The 18,997-nt window shown below is 47.3% G+C and overlaps 1 protein-coding gene and 1 long non-coding RNA gene across 2 annotated transcripts in view; both read left to right on the forward strand.

Moving 5' to 3' along the window:
- LOC109285886 (uncharacterized) overlaps nt 1-18,997 on the forward strand; it is a 125,685-nt gene that overhangs the window by 37,015 nt on the left and 69,673 nt on the right. The window lies entirely within an intron of this gene.
- On the forward strand, nt 6,754-11,781 carry LOC132250231 (cingulin-like). Its single transcript, XM_059726736.1, has 2 exons — nt 6,754-8,893; nt 11,349-11,781. The coding sequence occupies exon 1, from the start codon at nt 6,797-6,799 to the stop codon at nt 8,471-8,473; it is 1,677 nt and encodes a 558-aa protein (XP_059582719.1). The 5' UTR covers nt 6,754-6,796; the 3' UTR covers nt 8,474-8,893; nt 11,349-11,781.

Here is an 18,997-nt window from a genome sequence, read left to right on the forward strand (position 1 = left end):
ATAGGTCCAGGGAGGTGATACTTCCCCTCTATAGGGCGCTGGTCAGACCACAGTTGGAGTACTGCGTGCAATTCTGGGCGCCACACTTCAAGAAGGATGCGGATAACCTGGAGAGGGTCCAGAGAAGGGCCACTTGTATGGTTAAGGGCCTGCAGACCAAGCCCTACGAGGAGAGACTAGAGAAACTGGACCTTTTCAGCCTCCGCAAGAGAAGGTTGAGAGGCGACCTTGTGGCTGCCTTTAAGTTCATCACGGGGACACAGAAGGGAATTGGTGAGTATTTATTCACCAAGGCGCCCCCGGGGGTTACAAGAAACAATGGCCACAAGCTAGAAGAGAGCAGATTTAGATTGGACTTTAGGAAGAACTTCTTCACAGTTCGAGTGGCCAAGGTCTGGAACGGGCTCCCAAGGGAGGTGGTGCTCTCCCCTACCCTGGGGGTCTTCAAGAGGAGGTTAGATGAGTATCTACCTGGGGTCATCTAGACCCAGCACTCTTTCCTGCTTATGCAGGGGGTCGGACTCGATGATCTATTGAGGTCCCTTCCGACCCTAACATCTATGAATCTATGAATCTATAAGTATACTTAGACTTCAGGAAGGCCTTCAATATGGTATCCCACCCATACTGGTGAACAAGTTAAGAGGCTGTGACTTGGATGACTACACAGTCCAGTGGGTGGCAAATTGGCTAGAGGGTCGCACCCAGAGAGTCATGGTGGATGGGTCAGTTTTGACATGGAAGGGTGTGGGCAGTGGGGTCCCGCAGGGCTCGGTCCTTGGACCGATACTCTTTAATGTCTTCATCAGCGACTTGGATGAGGGAGTGAAATGTACTCTGTCCAAGTTTGCAAATGACATAAAGCTATGTGGAGAAGTGGACACGCCGGAGGGCAGGGAACAGCTGCAAGCAGACCTGGACAGGTTGGACAAGTGGGCAGAAAACAACAGGATGCAGTTCAACAAGGAGAAATGCAAAGTGCTGCACCTGGGGAGGAAAAATGTCCGGCACACCTACAGCCTAGGGAATGACCTGCTGGGTGGCACAGAGGTGGAAAGGGATCTTGGAGTCCTAGTGGACTCCAAGATGAACATGAGTCAGCAGTGTGACGAAGCAATCAGAAAAGCCAACGGCACTTTATCGTGCATCAGCAGATGCATGACGAATAGATCCAAGGAGGTGATACTTCCCCTGTATCGGGCACTGGTCAGACCACAGTTGGAGTACTGTGTGCAATTCTGGGCACCGCACTTCAAGAGGGATGCGGATAACCTGGAGAGAGTCCAGAGAAGGGCCACTCATATGGTTAAGGGCTTGCAGACCAAGCCCTACGAGGAGAGACTAGAGAAACTGGACCTTTTCAGCCTCTGCAAGAGAAGGTTGAGAGGTGACCTTGTGGCTGCCTATAAGTTCATCACGGGGGCACAGAAGGGAATTGGTGAGGTTTTATTCACCAAGGCGCCCCCAGGGGTTACAAGAAATAATGGCCACAAGCTAGCAGAGAGCAGATTTAGACTGGACATTAGGAAGAACTTCTTCACAGTTCGAGTGGCCAAGGTCTGGAACGGGCTCCCAAGGGAGGTGGTGTTCTCCCCTACCCTGGGGGTCTTCAAGAGGAGGTTAGATAAACATCTAGCTGGGGTCATCTAGACCCAGCACTCTTTCCTGCCTATGCAGGGGGTCAGACTCGATGATCTATTGATGTCCCTTCCGACTCTAACAACTATGAGTCTATGAATCTATGAATGTTTGTGATTCTCTCTTCTTGGAAAGTGAACATGAGTAAAATTGGTTCTCCTTCTTACACTTAGTTTCTTTTTAACATTTGGCTAGGTACAGACATTTGGCTAGGTACAGACATTCAAAAAGCCCAAGGCAGAATTGGCTTAAGTTACACAGTTTTCTGTAAGTGACGTAGTTTCGATTGGTAGCAAACAGAACCGTTCGCTACCAGTTGCCATTTGGTGCAGGGACAGATCTTAGAGCAGGTTCCACTAGTTTTAAACCACTAGTCTGTGTGCCGAACTTCTTTTCTGTTATGAGTCTAGACTGGTTTTGTGTGCCAAAGTTTTGTTCTGAGTATAGACTGGTTTCCAATCACTTATACCAGTAAAAGTGTAATGTCTGTAGCTGGCCCCTGAGAGCTTATTTCTCATAGCCTGAAAAGCCTATGTTTTGCTTTGCTTTAAAAAAAAACAACCTATCTTTCCCACTGGTGCTTATCAACAAGCATTTGAAAACATTTTTTTTTTATTAATTTTAAGTGTAACCCTGGGTGTGATGCTACTTGTGCCCTCACCTGACTAGTGGGATCCTGGGGTACCTGGTAGCAGGTGGTCCTGTCCAGCTCCCTGGGTAGCTGCTGCAGGGTCCCCAAGCAAAGAGCCTCCCCTTACAATCAAATGACCTTGCAGACCATTATACAATGATTTACAGGATTTAATTATTTACAAGGTAACATGTAACCAATGCAATAAAACAAATGTTATACCGCATGACCTGACAATTTATAGATGTTAGGATCAGAAGGGACCTCGGTAGGTCATTGAGTCCAACCCCCTACCCAAGGCAGGAAGACCGCTGGGGTCAGATGACCCCAGCTAGGTGCTTGTCCAGTCTCCACTTGAAGACCCCCAAGGTAGGGGAGAGCATTTTGGGCTGGGTGCTCAATGCTGGGTTGGGTGCTCACTCCCACCTCTTGATGTCAGAGCCACAATGCTTCAACACCTAAAAAGTAACTGTTTTACCTGGAAAGCTACAGCACTGTACATGTAAACACCTCTGACCTATGTTGACTGGAAACCAGTTCCCAAGCAAAAATGTTTGGGAACCATTCATTTGCTATGCGTGTCTACATCTTGAGTCGAAAAGCATGTCCTTTCAAATGTTGGGTCAATATATTATAGAATTATATTTATATGAGGGCTGTCCAACTTAAAAGTCCTGGTAGCTACATTCCCCAGGGTCACAGCAGTGAGAAGCTCCATGCCACAGTCTGCAGTGCAGATGCTCCCCACCCTGCAATGCTGGGGCAGGAGGGCACACCAGCATAATTTCAGCAACATACCCATGTGGGTGCCCCCCACCACTGCTGTACTGTGTGCACATAGTCCTGCTCCCTGCACACAGCAGCAGTCCCTTCATCCAATCCCTGGGCTCAGCCCCAGACTCATCCTTTGTTTTCCATGCTGCTGCAGTGCCTGCCCCCTGAGACAAAGGCAGGAAGCAGCAGCTGGAGGAGGGAGAGGGGAGCCTGGAGACTTCAGCTGCTATTGCAGCCACATGGATAGGGGGAGCAGTGGCCAGGTAACAGCTCCAGGGGCTGCACATTAACCCCCTGGGGGTCATATGCAGTTTGTGAACTACCAGTTGAGTGGCTCTGTTCTTTATAGTATCTTCAATGAAAAATATCAGGATTCACAGATTCATAGATGCTACGATTGGAAGGGACCTCAAAGGATCATTGAGTGTGACCCCCTCCCTCCCCAGAAGAAGTGCTGGGGTCATGTGACCCCTGCCAGGTGCTTGTCCAGTTTCCTCTTGTAGACCCCTAAGGTGGGGGAAGCACTACTTCCCTCAGAAGCTCATTCCAGATTCTGGCAACCCTAATCAAGATGAAGTTCTTTCTGATGTCCAACCTAAATCTACTCTATCAGCTTGTGGCCATTGTTTCTGGTTATTCCAAGGGGTGCCCTGGTAAACAGAGCATCTCCTATTCCCTGCTGTACCCCCTAGTGAATTTGTATACTGCCACAAGATCCCCCCTCAGCCTTCTCTTGCAGAGCCTGAAAAGGTCCAGGTCCCTCAGCCTTTCCTCAGAAGGCCTTCCCTGCAGGCCTCTACCCATATGAGTGGCCGTCCTCTGGACCCTCTCAAGGTTGTCCACATCCTTCTTGAACTGCAGCACCCAGAACTGGACACAGTACTCTAGCTACATCTTGACCAGTACTGCATAGAGGGGAAGCATCACCTCCCTGGACCTGTTCATGATTCACCAACTAATGCATGACAAAGTGCTGTTAACTCTGCTAATTACTTCATCACATTGACAACTCATATTCATCTTGGAATCAAGAATGACTCTGAGATCTCTTTCTGTCACTGTGCTGCTGAGAAGGTCATCCCCCAGCCTATAGGTGTGCTGGTGATTCCCTCTCCCTAGGTGCAGCACCTTGCACTTGTCCTTGTTGAATTGCATCCTATTGTTCTCTGCCCACTTCTCTAACTTGTCCAAGTCCACCTGGATTCAGTTTCTTCTCATCAGTGTGTTTGCTTCACCCCATAGTTTGTTGTCATCTTTGAATTTGGACAGAGCGCTTTCCACGCCCTCATCTAGGTTGCTGAAGAAGATATTGAACAGCACCAGCCCAAGGACTGAGCCTTGACCAAGTTAAGGAGACACACATTTGATCTACCACATTCAGTTCTGAAGCCTACATTTCAGATAGGGGTATAGGGAGCAGAAAGCCAGCTGCCCTGATTTTCTGACGTAAGGGTTTTGCTGGTGGGTACTAAGCCAGAAGGTTGTAAGTTCAAACCTGGTTAGGGGCTCAGAACTCCCCCTGCATGGCAGTGTGAAAGTAATTTTAACCTTCCTACAGGACCTGCGCCCCACAGAGGAGGTATGAAGTCCCACTAGGGGAAATGCCATACTTGACTTGGTGCTGGCTATAGGGGAGGACTTGGTGGGGGATTTATAGGTACAAGGTCACCTGGGGGATAGTGACCACCAGTTGATAGGACTTGTGGGAAAGACAACCAGTAGGCCAAAAGTGCTAGACTTCTGGAAGGCCAACTTCAAGTAGCTCAGGAGATTAGTTAGAGTGGGACTGAGGGGTAATCTGTGAACTGGGAGTCCAAGAAGGATGGGAGTTCCTCATGAGACTGATCCTACAGACACAGGGGGGCACCATCCCAGTTCACACACAGGGAGGCAAAAGAGCCAAAAAAAACCTTCTTGGCTGAACAGGAAGATCCAGGAGAGCCTTCAGAGAAAGAGAGAGGCTTACAGGCTGTGGAAGCAGGGGGCAGCCACCAAGGAAGAGTACACCTCTTTGGCTTGTGCTTGCAAGAAAGCAGTGAGGAAGGCCAAAGCAGATACTAAACTCAAGTTGGCAACAAAGATTAAGAGTAACAAAAAATCCTTCTTTAAGTACATAGGGAGCAAGAAAGCGGCACAGGGTAACATAGGGCATTTACAGAATGGTCTAGGGCAACTTGTAACAGACAGGATGGATTAAGCGGAGCTTTTAAATTACTTCTTTGCGTCTGTGTTCCCAGACATACATACAAACACGCTTCCCAATAAGACTTCAGTTTGGCATGAAAGAAATACCAATCCACCTGTGGTTAGCGCTGACCTAGTGAAGGGGCACTTGGAGGGGTTGGACATATTGGTGGGCCGCGATGATTTTCACCCAAGGGTACTAAAGGAATTGGGTGGTGTCCTAGTGAAACCACTGGTGCAACTGTTTGAGTGTTTGTGGTATTCAGGACAGGTCCCAGAAGACTGGAAAGGGCCAATGTGGTCCTTATTTTCAAGAAGGGGAGGAAGGAGGACTCGGGTAATTATAAGCTGGTTAGCCTCACCTCTCTTCTTGGAAAGAGTAGAAAAGATCATAAAAGATCACATTTGTGGGGGCCAGCAGGTAATACAATGTTAAGGGGAAACCAGCATGGGTTTATAGCAGGCATATTCTGCCTGACTAACCTGGTCTCTTTTTATGACCAGGTCATGAAGTGCTTAGATGCAGGGGTGGAGATAGATGTTATCTACTTGGACTTCAAAAAGGCTTTTGACAGAGTGTTGCACCCAGTTCTTACAAGCAAACTGAGTAGCTGTGATGTGGATTTTTTCACAGTAAGGTGGGTGAAAAACTGGCTTATGGGACACACCCAGAGAGTGGTGATGGATGGGGCGGTTTCTCCCTGGACAGATATGGGTAGTGGTGTTCCCCAGGGCTCTGTCCTTGGGCAAGTGCTCTTCAATATCTTCATCAGTGATTCGGATGAGGGGATTGAAAGCACTCTGTCCAAATTCACAGACAACACCAAACTATGACACCATTGGAGGGCAAGGAGCAAATCCAGGCAGATTTGGATAGACTGGGGAAGTGGGTGGATCAGAATAGAATGCAATTTAACAAGGATAAGTGCAAGGTGCTGCACCTGGGGAGAAAGAATCTCCAATACACCTATAGACTGGGAACTACTATTCTGAGTACCACGGCAGTGGAAAGGGATCCCGGAGTCTTGGTTGATACAAAAATGAACACAAGTCACCAATGTGACGAGGTAATAAGTAAGGCTAACCCCACTCTTTCTTCTTCTTCTTCTAGTAGGTGCATCACAAGCAGGTCTAGGGAAGTGATACTTCCCCTCTATGTGGCCACAGCTGGAGTACTGCCTCCAGTTTTGGGTGCTACACTTCAAGAGGGATGTGTATAACCTTGAGAGGGATCAGAGAAGGGCTACTCACATGGTTGAGGGCCTGCGGGTAAGATCCTATGAAGACAGACTGAGGGACCTGAATCTCTTCAGCCTCTGCAAGAGAAGGCTGAGAGGTGATCTCGTGCCTGTCTAGAAACTCATCATGGGGGTGGTCAGCAGGGAATAGGGGTGTCACAGAGCACTGGGGTGCCCTGTGCCTGAAGAAGGAAAAACTGTTAAGGAAGGAGCCCTAGTGGTGATTAGGGAGCACAGCTGTGGGATGCCGGGGTAACTAATGAAAGTCAGCTGGCCGGAAGGGGCAGGGCCTGGCCCTTATAAAGCCCAGAAGCCGAAGGTAAAAGCATACATGGCCCATTACGAGGAGCTGCGTGATCGAAATATGGCCCTTGAAAAGGAGTTGGAGGCCGGAACAAAAGAGACCAATAGGTTACAGTCTCTGTTCCAGAGGGTGGAGGCAGAAAAGGACCACCTGGGAGAACAGGTGCAGTGCCTTAAAAACCTCCTAGAGGATAGTGTGGCTAAAGAAGCAGAGACTAACAACGAGAGGGAGCAGGCACTACTTCAAAGGCAAGTTTTAGAGCAGCAGATTCAGGTCCTGGAAGCAGAAAATAAAACTCTACAGGCAACAAACAATCAGATAGCGGCAAAAGGCCAAGATTCTGGGGAGTCAGTGGAGATGGAGGTAACAAGTATAGTGACCCAGACGGAAGCAGGACTAAAGGACCAACTGGGGGAAGAGATATGGTCCCTGAAGACCCTATTAAAAGAGAGCACAGCCAGGGAGCTGGCATTGCGAGAGAGGATCAAACAACAATCAGTACAGACTGCTCAAATACAAAGCAGGGAGCTGATCACAATAAACAGCCGGTTGGAGGAACATGCCTCCAAGATTAAAGCAGGATATGAGGAGCACCTTATGAAGTATAAAGGCTTGAAAGAGATTCTAATAAACACAGAAAAACTGGTAAAGACTGGGCAGCCCATGCTCCTAAAGGCCCTGGAAAATCAGGAACCATCCAGGACAAAAGGCTTAGAGATTCCTAGGGAAGAAGAGGAAACAGAGCAGCAGGAAAGGACTGCAAGGATGGAGGCACTCGTGGGGTTTACCCCTGAGAGGGCGAAAGAAGAGATCACCATTACAGTAATGGAGTGCCTGAATCAGAGATGGGGTCAGTGGGTGAACCAATACACCGAAGAGATGAATGGCCTGAGGGAAAAACTAGAGAAACTTGCAGGCTCGTGTGATGCTGGAAGATTGACAGCACCAAAACAAGGGCAACAGAGGGAAGTAGACCAGAGACCAAAAATGGCCCAGGCTCGGGCATATAATAAGCAAGGTATAGCTTCTAAAGGGGAGAGAGTGGCAGAAGCCCTGAGTAAAAGAAAGGTACAAGGGCCTGAGACGGAAAGAAGGGGCCAAAACCCCAGGGAAACTAAGGGGGGAGGAGGAGGAGGTCTCAAGCTTCACCCTAAGGGTGAGGTATCCAGCCCTGCACAGAAACAGAGACTAAACAGAATACAGACCGCAGGTCAAGCTAAGGAGACCAACGGTCCATCCACTACGCAGGACATTCAGCTGGAGAAGGAACAAAGGGGACGAAGGCGGCCATGCGTTTACATTAATGACATCGCAAGGCGAGTTAAATGGTGGACCCTGAGGGAAGTAATTGAAGCAAAGGTGGGAGGCGTAGCCTACGTAAAGATTTATAAAGGGCTGATGGGAAGACCTACCAGCCAGGCGAAGGTAGAATTTTGGAGGGAAGAATACGCCCAGAAGGCATTGGAGAGACAGTGGGAGATTTGGAGAAGGCTTCAGGGGCTACAGAAAATCTTAGAAAAACAAGAAACCAGACAACCTGCATGGAGAAAGAGACCAGGGTATGTAGGGGTAGAAGATAGACGGGCCAGAAGTGAAAGGGAGAAGAAACCCCGAAAGACAGGCGGGAGTTTGACCGACAGGGACTGCAACCTACCAAGGTCGGCTAGTGTGGGGGGACTGCCTGCGGCGGGGCAACTCCCGTAAAATCCCTCATGGTGCGCCTTGGGTAAAAGGCGAGTAGGAGGCGCCTAAAAACCTCCGCCTCTACTCATTGGAAATGTCGGTGGGCCAGCACAAGAGCACCAGAGAAATAAGACGGGGGAATGCAACCCAACAAGAGTGAAGATCCGCCTTGGTGAGTCGGGATCTTAAGGGGGGAGGTGTGTCACAGAGCACTGAGGTGCCCTGTGCCTGAAGAAGGAAAAACTGCTAAGGAAGGAGCCCTAGCAGTGATTAGGGAGCACAGGTGTGGGTTGCCGGGGTAACTAATGAAAGTCAGCTGGCCGGAAGGGCAGGGCCTGGCCCTTATAAAGCCCAGAAGCCGAGGCTTGAGGCAGTTCCCTGCCAGCAGCCAGAGAGGCAGGAGTTCCTGGAGTAATGATGCGGCTAGAAGCCTAACAGCAGGTACCACTTGACTGGAGTTGAGCAATGTTGTTGTAGCCAGGCAGCTTATGTTTGAGTTATAGCCAGGAGGCTCAAGTTTGTGTTGCTTTGTTGTTGTTAAGACCGGTGGTTTGGGTGAGGCTATAAGGGGTTGGAGGAGGCCTCATCGGGGACTCACAACGGAGTGTGAGAACCCCGGCGCCAGTGAGGGCACAGTATCCTCATAGGGGACTCACAGCGGAGTGTGAGGACCCCAGCGCCAGCTGGCGCAGCACACGGTGTGCATAGACCCCAGCCCCAGAGAGGGGCATTTGAGAAGCCCCAGGGCAGGCATGGCGAGCCCCAGAGAGGGGAGCACTATTGAGAAGCCCAAGTGTGGGCACAGGGTGCCCCTGATAGGGGGCTGCATTTATTAGGAAGCCCAAGTTGGGCATAGTGAGCCCCAGGAAGGGGGCAACACTGAGAAGCCCAAATGTGGGCGCGGAAAGCCCCAGAAAGGGGGCAACATTGAGAAGCCCAAGTGTGGGCCCGGAAAGCCCCAGAAAGGGGGCCATTTTATTAGGAAGCCCCAGTTGGGCACAGTGAGCCCCAGGAAGGGGGCAACATTGAGAAGCCCCAGTTGGGCATGGCGAGCCCCAGATAGGGGGCAGTATTATTGAGAAGCCCAAGTTTGGGCACTGGGAGCCCTTGATAGGGGGGGGCCGCATTGTAGGGAGGCCCAAGTTGGGCACTGGAAAGGCCCAGGAGGGGGCAGCAAGGGAAGGAAGGCCTGGGGAAAACAGTAAGGGGCTGAATAGTATTGAGACAATGGTGATTACATCGGCGAGGTTCGGACTGCTGTGTATGGGAGGAAACAGAGCTTCAGATAGCGCCCCCTAGCAGAGGGGGCAGTATAAGGGCAGCCTCCCGCTTAAGATCAAGACGTGGCAGGTGAGACAAGGTGGGCGGTTTCCCCAGAGACAGGGGTGTGGGCCCCATTGAGGGCAGCCCAGCGAGACATCCTGTCACAAGGGGATACTCTGTTTACCAGGACACCCCTTGGGGTTACTAGAAATAATGGCTGCAAACTAAAGGAAAGCAGATTTAGATTGGATATCAGGAAGAAATTCTTTATGGTGAGGGTTGCCAAAATACGAAATGGGCTTCCTGGGGAGGTGGTGCTTTCCCCTACCTTGGAGGTGTTCAGGAAAAGATTAGATAGGCACCTAGCTGGGGTTATTTAACCCCAGCACTCTTTCCTGCCTAGAGCAGGGGGTCAGACTTGATCTACAAGGTCCCTTCTGACCCTAGAAATCTATGAAATCTATGAATCCTGGGTGTTGGCTCATCTATAAAGCTAAGGAATATAGTCAGAGAATTTAAAAACAACAAAAACTCGGAGGGAGAGAAGCCCAAGAGGTAGAGACCATGATTAAGGATTTGTTTTCATATGACATGGGAAAAGAAATGAAGAATCAATGAGGCAGAGAGATACATGAAGGCTGTTCCAGATGGCAGGAGCTGTAAAGGAAAAAAGCTCTTGCCATGACAATTATGGGATTGTGTGGAGAGACAGGAAAAAGGTCAGTGCTAGGCCAACAGTGAAACTAAAGAGGATAGCAGAGACATGCAATTGATTTGGAGCAATAAACTATGAAGCAGGTTAAACCAGAGTAAACTACTCCCAAGCACAGCATCTAAACATGTACTCAGGATAGCAGCAGTTGGAACAGGGACGGAGCAGTTTACACCAGGGCTGCTTGGCTCTGGGCTCTGGGTGGTGGCACTGGGCAGTGGAGAGGCTAGCTGGGGCACAAGGGTGCTGAAAGTGTGGAGTCATATGTCTAGGCAGCAGGCAGGAGTCTGGCCCCCTCCTGACTGGGATGACTGGGCACAATTTACACCCACAATCAAAGTCTACACATGCATTTCATTGCAGTAAATTATCCTGGCCTAAGATAGTACTGTTGGAGACTATTACCCCAACAGTATTATCTTATTGTAGTGTAAATTAGTTTTCTGTGACCTAATACTGTTGCATGTGCAGACAGTGGTGTTTTACTCCACAGATAAGTAGTCTACTCCTCAATAAAGTGCATGTGTAGAAATTACCAGTAGTGTTCAGAGTATATGCCAAAACCTAATGAGTTATTGTTTCCTAAAGAAGTTTCAGGCAGCAACAGTCCAGGCCAAATTACATGATGATACAGATAAAGATTGTAATATAGATGGAGTCAAGGCAGTATCATTCATGGACAAAGTTGAGGAAGTGAAGGTAGGCAGATTTTCATGAACAGCTGTAATGAAGAAGGGCTGAGGGCTAAGCAGGATGTTGAGGTTGCACCAAAGATAAGGTAGCTTGATAACATTGTATCTTTATCACCCATCCATTGAGCAGCAGGAGTTGGGTCAATGCAGGTTGCCTTGTTGGAGAAGAAAACATTAAACACCAAGTCTAGTTACAATGTAACTTTATCTTCTTTTTATTTACACACAGAAACGGTGTTCTCAGCCCAAAATACTACTGCCTCATTCCCAGAAAGCAATTCTGCCACAAGAAGTGACACTAGTTAAAGAGAATTAGATAAAGAACAAATCTTCTGCTGCTTGCCCCAGCTCCCGCAAAATAAACTACATCAGAAAACTAACTCTAGAACAGCAGTTTCTTCCAAGACGAAATGCTTACTGATATGATAAGAAAAAACATGTGAGACCTATAGGAAACAGTGTCATCTAGTGCCTCAAAATATAGCATTTATATCAGGGGTGGGAAAAATATGGCCTGTGCGCTGGATTCGGCCCATGGAGGGACTTTGCCTAGCCCACGGTGGGTCCCTTGGTCCTGCCTGGCCCAGATGCCATCCAGCCTGTGGCACATCCTGCCACCCCTTGGGCACACAGCTGAGGCAGCTCCACAGCTAGACTGCCTTTCTAAGCAGCTCAGGTGGCGGTGGCTTCTTCCAGCTGCTACCACTGCTGGCCTCAGCTCCATGGTACTGGTGGGGACTCGCATGCACAGTCCCAACGCCTGCCCACCCTGCGCCCACTACAGACTTTGCCTAATGGAGTGGACCAGCTCCAGACCAGCCAGAATGTATTGACACAGCCCTGACCTGGCCCACCCCAGGCCTGCTCCAGACTTACCTGCCCATGCTGAGCAGCAGCTGGGCAGAAGCTGCTGCTCAGCACAGGAGAAAAATGGCCCCTTCCCTTTGCTGCTACCAGGCTCTTCTTGCTGCAGCCACTTGAAGCCCACACCCAGGCTGCACTGCAGGCCCTCTGCACTGCCACTGCTGCCCCACTGGGCAGCCCAGAAGCAGAAGTGACGACAGCGGAGAGAAGCAGCAGAGCAGCCCAGGCCTGGGCTCCAGGTAGCTGCGACAAGAGGGGCCTGGCAATGACGGTGCTTGTTGCTGACTTTTGTGTTGTCTCAGTGTCTAGACAGCACAGTGGTTTATCTTCAAAGATCCTCCTGAGTTTTGGGAAGTCAAAAAAGCAACACTCTAGCTATGAACAGAACGGTAGAATGAGTGCTTGATTAGCATTGTATGTTCTCTCAGCTATCACGCACTCATGCGTTAAAAGGTGAAAATTAGTCTGGGAATCAATGTTTGATTAACTCTGATAAACAGATTAGCTTAGCATCAAGTAAGAAACTTCAGCACAATAGAATTTCTCTCCAAAAATGATTGCTTGAGTGCAACATCTCATCTTCAGGAGTGTTCAAGGGAAAAAGAATATTTCTGTTTTCCAGTTCATTTTACTTCAAAATGCTATGAATTTTAAATCTCAGGAACATAACCCAAGACTCTGTAGTTTTATTTAAATATCAGAAAGTGTCTTGGTTTAAAAGATTGTAGGACTTTAAGTGACTCACATTTCTTTGTAGATTTCCTCTCTCCCTTAAGGCCAAAACATCAAAATAAAACCTGATACACGACAAAATGATTAGGTCCAGCTATGATCTTACACTAATTTTACATCTTTTAAATCCACTGACTTCAATTTAATTAATCACTTTGATGTACCCAGTGTAAATTCCATATTGAATCTAGACATTTTCAAATATTCTTTACTTGCATTTATTAATACAAAGACATGCATATTTGTTGTTTAACCTTGGATTCATTGTTTCTGAAGATCAAAAGACTATAGTGTGTTCCTTTTGTTGACAGAAATCACTGAAAGCATTTAGCAAATAATTATAAAATAGCTATAATACTATTACTCAAGGTGGAACGCTCATATTGGCAGGAGTGGTGGCAGCAGTTACTCAATAATAGGATGACAAACTTCCAGTAAATAAGGAAGTTATCAATGAGTCTGTAGATGACTGAGGAGGCTGATTTGAGATCTACATATTTGACTGCAAACATGTCAAATGTCCCTGGGAGGAAAGAATAGGTCCTGGCGATGTCAAGTCACAGCTCTTGTCCAAGTTTCACACAAACACAACAGGGTAGGGATGACAAAAGTCTGGTAGACTAGAAGTTTGGTTTGGGTCATGATCACTGTAGATATGACTTCGGAGATGTCCAAAGGCAGCATTCACAGATTTTATCTGGTATTGAATACTGTTGTCTTTTGGGAAACATTGGCTACCCAGGTTGGGGAAATACTCAACATTCTCCAAGGATTGCCCTCTAATTGTAATGTGTGAAGGAAGAATTAGTTGGTTTGGGGTGGGTTGGTAAAGTATTTTGGTTTTCATGAAGTTGACATTGAGTCCAAGAATTTCATATGCTTCACAAAAACAATCAAAAGTGACCTGGAGCTCTTAGTTGGCATACATGACAGTCATCAGAGTATTGAAGATCAGTAATAGAGATGTTGGCTATCTTGGATTTGGAATGTAACTGGCTGATGTTAAATAGATTCCCATCCATGGAATGTAGAGAGTTGCCTCATGAGCTTACTGGACGCTGATGGAAGATGTGGAATAGCTGTGATATAGATGAAAGCATTGGTAGAATCACACATCCTTGCTTGACTAATTCTAATAGTGAAAGGATCCATTTTTTGAGCCACCATGTAGGATGACTGCTATCTTGTTGTTGTGAAGAAGTCTGATAATGGTAACAAATTTTGATGGGCATCCAGATCTCATCAGGATCTTCCATAGGGCCTCTCCCTTGGTTGAATCAAAGGCCTTAGTCAGGTCAGTGAAGGTCATGTAAAGATCTTGGTGGTTTTTGCCTCACTTCTGTAGCTGTCTAACAACAAAGATCATATCTATTGTACCTCTACCTCTAAGTAGTCTGAAACTACACAGAGGGTGCTTGTCCATGTTATACCTCTCCTATTACCACATTATACTTTTCCTGTGTCCACGTGGAAAAAATCACCATTAAGCTAGCTAAATCGCGTCTGTGTATCCATGTTATCAGCTGATTTTATCATTTAAGTTGGGTTTTTTTCTTCATGGTAATTTAAAACACCTCTGACATTTTTTATTTTTAGCTCCTAAATTTCTTCCATGAGGGTTATTTTTATCATTTTAAATTTGTAACGTGGATCTGACATGCCCGAAAATGTGATTCTCCCTGCTTTGCCACTATTGCACCACCAGGTGCCACTTCGGTTCACTTGTAAATCCATGGAAAACCATGGAAGTTTATTTAATTTCTCCTGCACTGATTCAACCAGATGCCAAGTGCTAAATTTGCAAATTTTTACTGATTATTTTATTGCTTATATTAGATTAATGAAAAATGATATTTAAAAAAAAAAATGTTCTGCCTTTTCACACGCACCTTGCTTCTGGCTGTCCTTATCAGCCTCAGCTGCACTCCACCTGGACCCCAAACTTTTTTTTTCCCCTGCTCCTGCCCAGAGTTGGGGGGGAGCACCCCCACCTCCGTGTTCCCCCAGACAGTGCCACTATTCCCCACCCACCCCTGCTGTGCTGCCTGCCACTTATCACAGTGAGCTGGCTGGCCAAGCCAGCCTCAGACTCTTTCTACCCAGACCCCAAACTTTTACCCTGGTTGCTCCTGCCCAGAGTAGCTGCTTAGAATAGCTTGACCATTTGTAAGTTTTTAGCATTTTTAAGTCTTGCACACTGTGCTGCAGACTGGGGCACATAGAATCAGCAGGAGGAGCAGGAAGGAGGGAAGACTGGAAGCAGGGAAAAAAAGGACAAAAAAGATATTCATTGCTAAATACTGGCATATTCATATACGAAACAGAAATATTAATTTTTAAATTATGAAAGGATTATTTAAAGTGCAAGCTTAGTTGCTCATGTATTCACACAATATGAGGACTTGTGTACAGCAAAGCAGAGAGAGGCTAATGGTGAATTCCCATAGGCTTTTTTTTCCCCAAAGGATATTAAGGGTATAGAATAGGCACCTGGTAGTGACATTTCCACCCTTTTTTCTGGAGATGGAAGTGCCATTGGGCAACTTTCCCAGGCTTGTGTTCTTCTCTTCTGCCTGCTGTGCCCAATGGTAGTAGCATAATATAAAGCATAATATTCAGGAACTAGAAATAAGAGGGAGGTAGAAGTTAAGAGGATAAGAATCTGTATTGTAAAACCACCATGCAGTCATTCGAGCCCTGAAATGGGTGTAGCCCTCCTGTACACAAGTGGTTGGGGGGGGGGGGAGGGAAACAGACACCCCACCACACACACACCTGTCTTGCTCGGGTGTTTAAAAAAAAAAACAAACCTAGACAGTCTGGCACCAGCCTGGTAAGTGTGCGAAAACTTCATGCCAAAACATGTGGGGCTTTGCACGGAAATGTCTGAGGCCAAAAAAAAGTACCCAAGTGCCCTGTGCAACTTGCATGCATCCAGGGAAAGTGAGGGACACCAGGCAAGGGCAGGGGGTGATGCACTTTGGGACCCCAGAGCCAGGGGAGAGGCAATGCTTTGAGCACACTTGGGGGTAGCCCAAAGGGTACCTCACACCCAGCTGCCTTCCACCACCTCCTGTCACCTCCTGCCGCCAGACTCAGCTCTGTGGGCTGTGGAGCCTTCAACCACTGGGCTGTGCTCACCAGGGCTGCACTCCAAGTGGCTCTGCAGCCCCACAGAGCTGAGCCCAGTGGTGGGAGGCAGGAGAGAGCCATTGGTCAGGGCTGTGCTTGGACCAAGGGCTGCCCTCTGAGCTACTCCACCACTGGCTTTCTACCACCTCCCACCACCGGGCTGAGCTCCTATATCTGCACGCAGGATGACAGGAGGCTGCTGCTGCTGCCTGGAGCCAGTGGCAGCAGCAATCTTCCCGGTGCTGGGCACAGGCTGCACCCAGTGCTGATCCCAGGCAGCAGCCTCCTGCCATCCAGGGCACAGATCTGGGGGCCCACACCCCCAAGAGGACTTCAGGGCTGTGCCAGCCTCCTCCCGGGGGCAGGGCACGGCCCCCGGATCTGCTCAAGGGATGACAGCAGGGTGCCACTGCCAGCTGGGACCGGGGCTGAAGCAAAGTGAGCCCAGCTTTGAAACTTGAAACATTTCTAAACTTTCAAAACATTTTGAGTGCTCTCGTTTCATTGCAAAGCTGTTTCAAAGGCTTTTGATTTCACTGTTTTGAGCTCGAAACATGTCGAATCAGCTTCAAAACGAAACACCCGGTAAAATTTTGCACCACTCTAATAAACAGTTTACTGTAAATAAATCCTAATTACAATATTATTGTAATGTCTGTGATAGTCTTGGGAATTGGAGTCTCCCATTTATTTGCAGACCATCCTAGCCCTTGTTGGAATAATTGTTAGACTAATAGTCCTCAGCCACCCTGCTGACAATGCAAATTTGTGTGGACTATGGTGGTGATTTTTTTCTGATTGTTTTTGTAGATAGGTGGCTGAGACCACCAATTCATTTCACATGAAAACATAAGATAGTAATAACTCTTGGCTCTTCATGATAAGACCTGGAATTGAATGAGCAACCTAAAGGTAAACAAACAGCCTCATACTCTATTATTGCCAATACTCTGAGCTGTCCATTTTCAGAAATCCCTTGCTTTTCAAATGCTGATTACATGCTACCCTTATATAAACTTTATGATTAAATATTCTGGCTAAGAAATTAAAATGTAATCATGGAACTTATTAAAGCTAATTCCTTAGGGGGAAAAAAGAAATTTTAATTATACAGAAATTAAAAGAATGTAACATATCATTTGCATTTTTACAGAGATACACAGACTTAGGGCTAGATTTTCAGTGGAAGGCAGGCATCTAAATGCCTTTAAAAACCTGGTTCAGAGCACAAGTTTCCCCCCTCCCCCCAAGGTAAAATGTAAAAGTTTCACTTAAACCTGTTTTAATGTAAAATTACATCGTGCCCTTTTCAAAGGCCAAGTAAATACCTTGCCATTCAATTTTTTTTCTGGTTGCCAGTTTTTTTTTTTTTTTTTTGCAACAAAATACCCCAAGCCTTGTGTGCATGTGAGAACACACTTTTCATGTCACTGAGAAGTGGTGCATCGACAATCCTTAAGGAATAAATTATTTTACAATAACACACACTTTCTGGGAATCTTTGTGCTTAATACTGATTCATTTTTTTTACATATAATTCCTTCTCCCAGATGTTGGGTTTGATTTTAATGTCATGTTTATTGTGTATATATAATGCATACATGGCCTAGGTCCATCTGTCTGTCCTACATCTGTACACACATTCACAGTCACAGAGGCAAAATCTAATGTTAAGTTAGCTGTGCATGAGTGTTTAATAATGGACTTTCTCAAAGCACAGGTCACAGCCTGCTTCAGTTAAATGCATGGCTAACTTTAGGTGTGCTATATCTGCCAGCAAATATTTATTATACTTCGTTGTATATTTAGGACCAGATCTTCAGCTGGTGTAACTGAGCCCATGTAACTAGGGGGAGAGGTAAGCAAGGTACCAAGCCTGGGGGGCTGACTTACGGGAAGCACTAGACTCCACTCCTCCCCCACCTGAGTGTTTGCTATGGCAAGCACTCCCAAGCCATTTGGCCATGGAAGCCCTATGCTCATTAATGCATCAGACAGGGGGAAACAGAGTGCACAGAATGGTACCTCCCCAGTCTGCATGGGAGAAGCAGCTCCTCACCCAGTAATGTAAGGGGGCTAGGAGTGAATGTGGCACCAAGAGATGCCACTGAGAAGCCCACATCATAGGGCTGCTGCAGCTGGTGTAGGGCTAGCCTGCCCCTCATCTGCAGCAGCCTGACCCCATGCTGTTACAGCAGGAACCACAACAGTGGTCGCTGCTGCCAGAGTGTGGAGAGAGCTGGTAAAGGTAAGACATCCTTCATCCCCATAAAAGCCAGCATAATCCTCCCCGCTCTGCCATGGGAGCTTCATGCTACATTCTCTGTACCCCAGGCTCAGCTATCCTCCATTGATTTAATGGTGCCAGTTTGCACCACTGTATAACTGGTATCTCCTATGTAGGGATCTACTCAGTTCGTGATTTTGTGATTTTTGCAGAAACTGCAAAAACTGGCATTCCCTGCAGTTTTGTGTAGAATTGCCATTAAAATAAAAACTTACTAAAAATAAAATGTTAGCTCTCCGGTGAGAGCCAACAGCCACTGTGTCCCAGCCTCATAGCCTGCTGGGGGAAGAGCGAAGGAGGGGAGGAAGTTGCCAGCTTGAAGGGGAGCAGCCAAGATGGTGGTAGTCCCACCCTCCCTCCACCACTTCTGTGTGGTTCTGCCCCTCTCTGCCAATCAGTGCTGAGGAGTGGGACCACATGAAGAGAAGCCTTCTCCACCAATCAGGAGTGAGAGGTGGGGATGCCAGGGCTCCTCAGTCAATGGCAGGGGGAAATTGCCACAAAAGACTGCAGAAATGGTGCAGAGAGCTGTGAGAAGTCCATGATTTTTCCTTCACCTCCGTGCATGTTAAGTAGATCCTTACTCATTTGTAGCACACACTGGGCATGTCTATACATGCAATTAATGCTCACAGATAAGCTCTAGAATTTATTGTTCTGGACTTCTTTGCTCCCAGGCACACGTTCAAACCCACCCCTAATTGTTGCACATTAGGGCTGTGCAAAGCTTCAGGTGCTGATTAGATTCAGAGGAAATCGGGATTCAGTCTCCAAATCCAAATCGAATGAGGAGACCAGTAAAAAGGTCTGAATTGATTCAAAGCTCTCCAAATCAATTCAGAAAAGATTCAGAGAGCTTTGGA

Source organism: Alligator mississippiensis, chromosome 1 (assembly GCF_030867095.1).
Source record: "Alligator mississippiensis isolate rAllMis1 chromosome 1, rAllMis1, whole genome shotgun sequence".
In the NCBI taxonomy this organism is placed as follows: domain Eukaryota; kingdom Metazoa; phylum Chordata; order Crocodylia; family Alligatoridae; genus Alligator; species Alligator mississippiensis.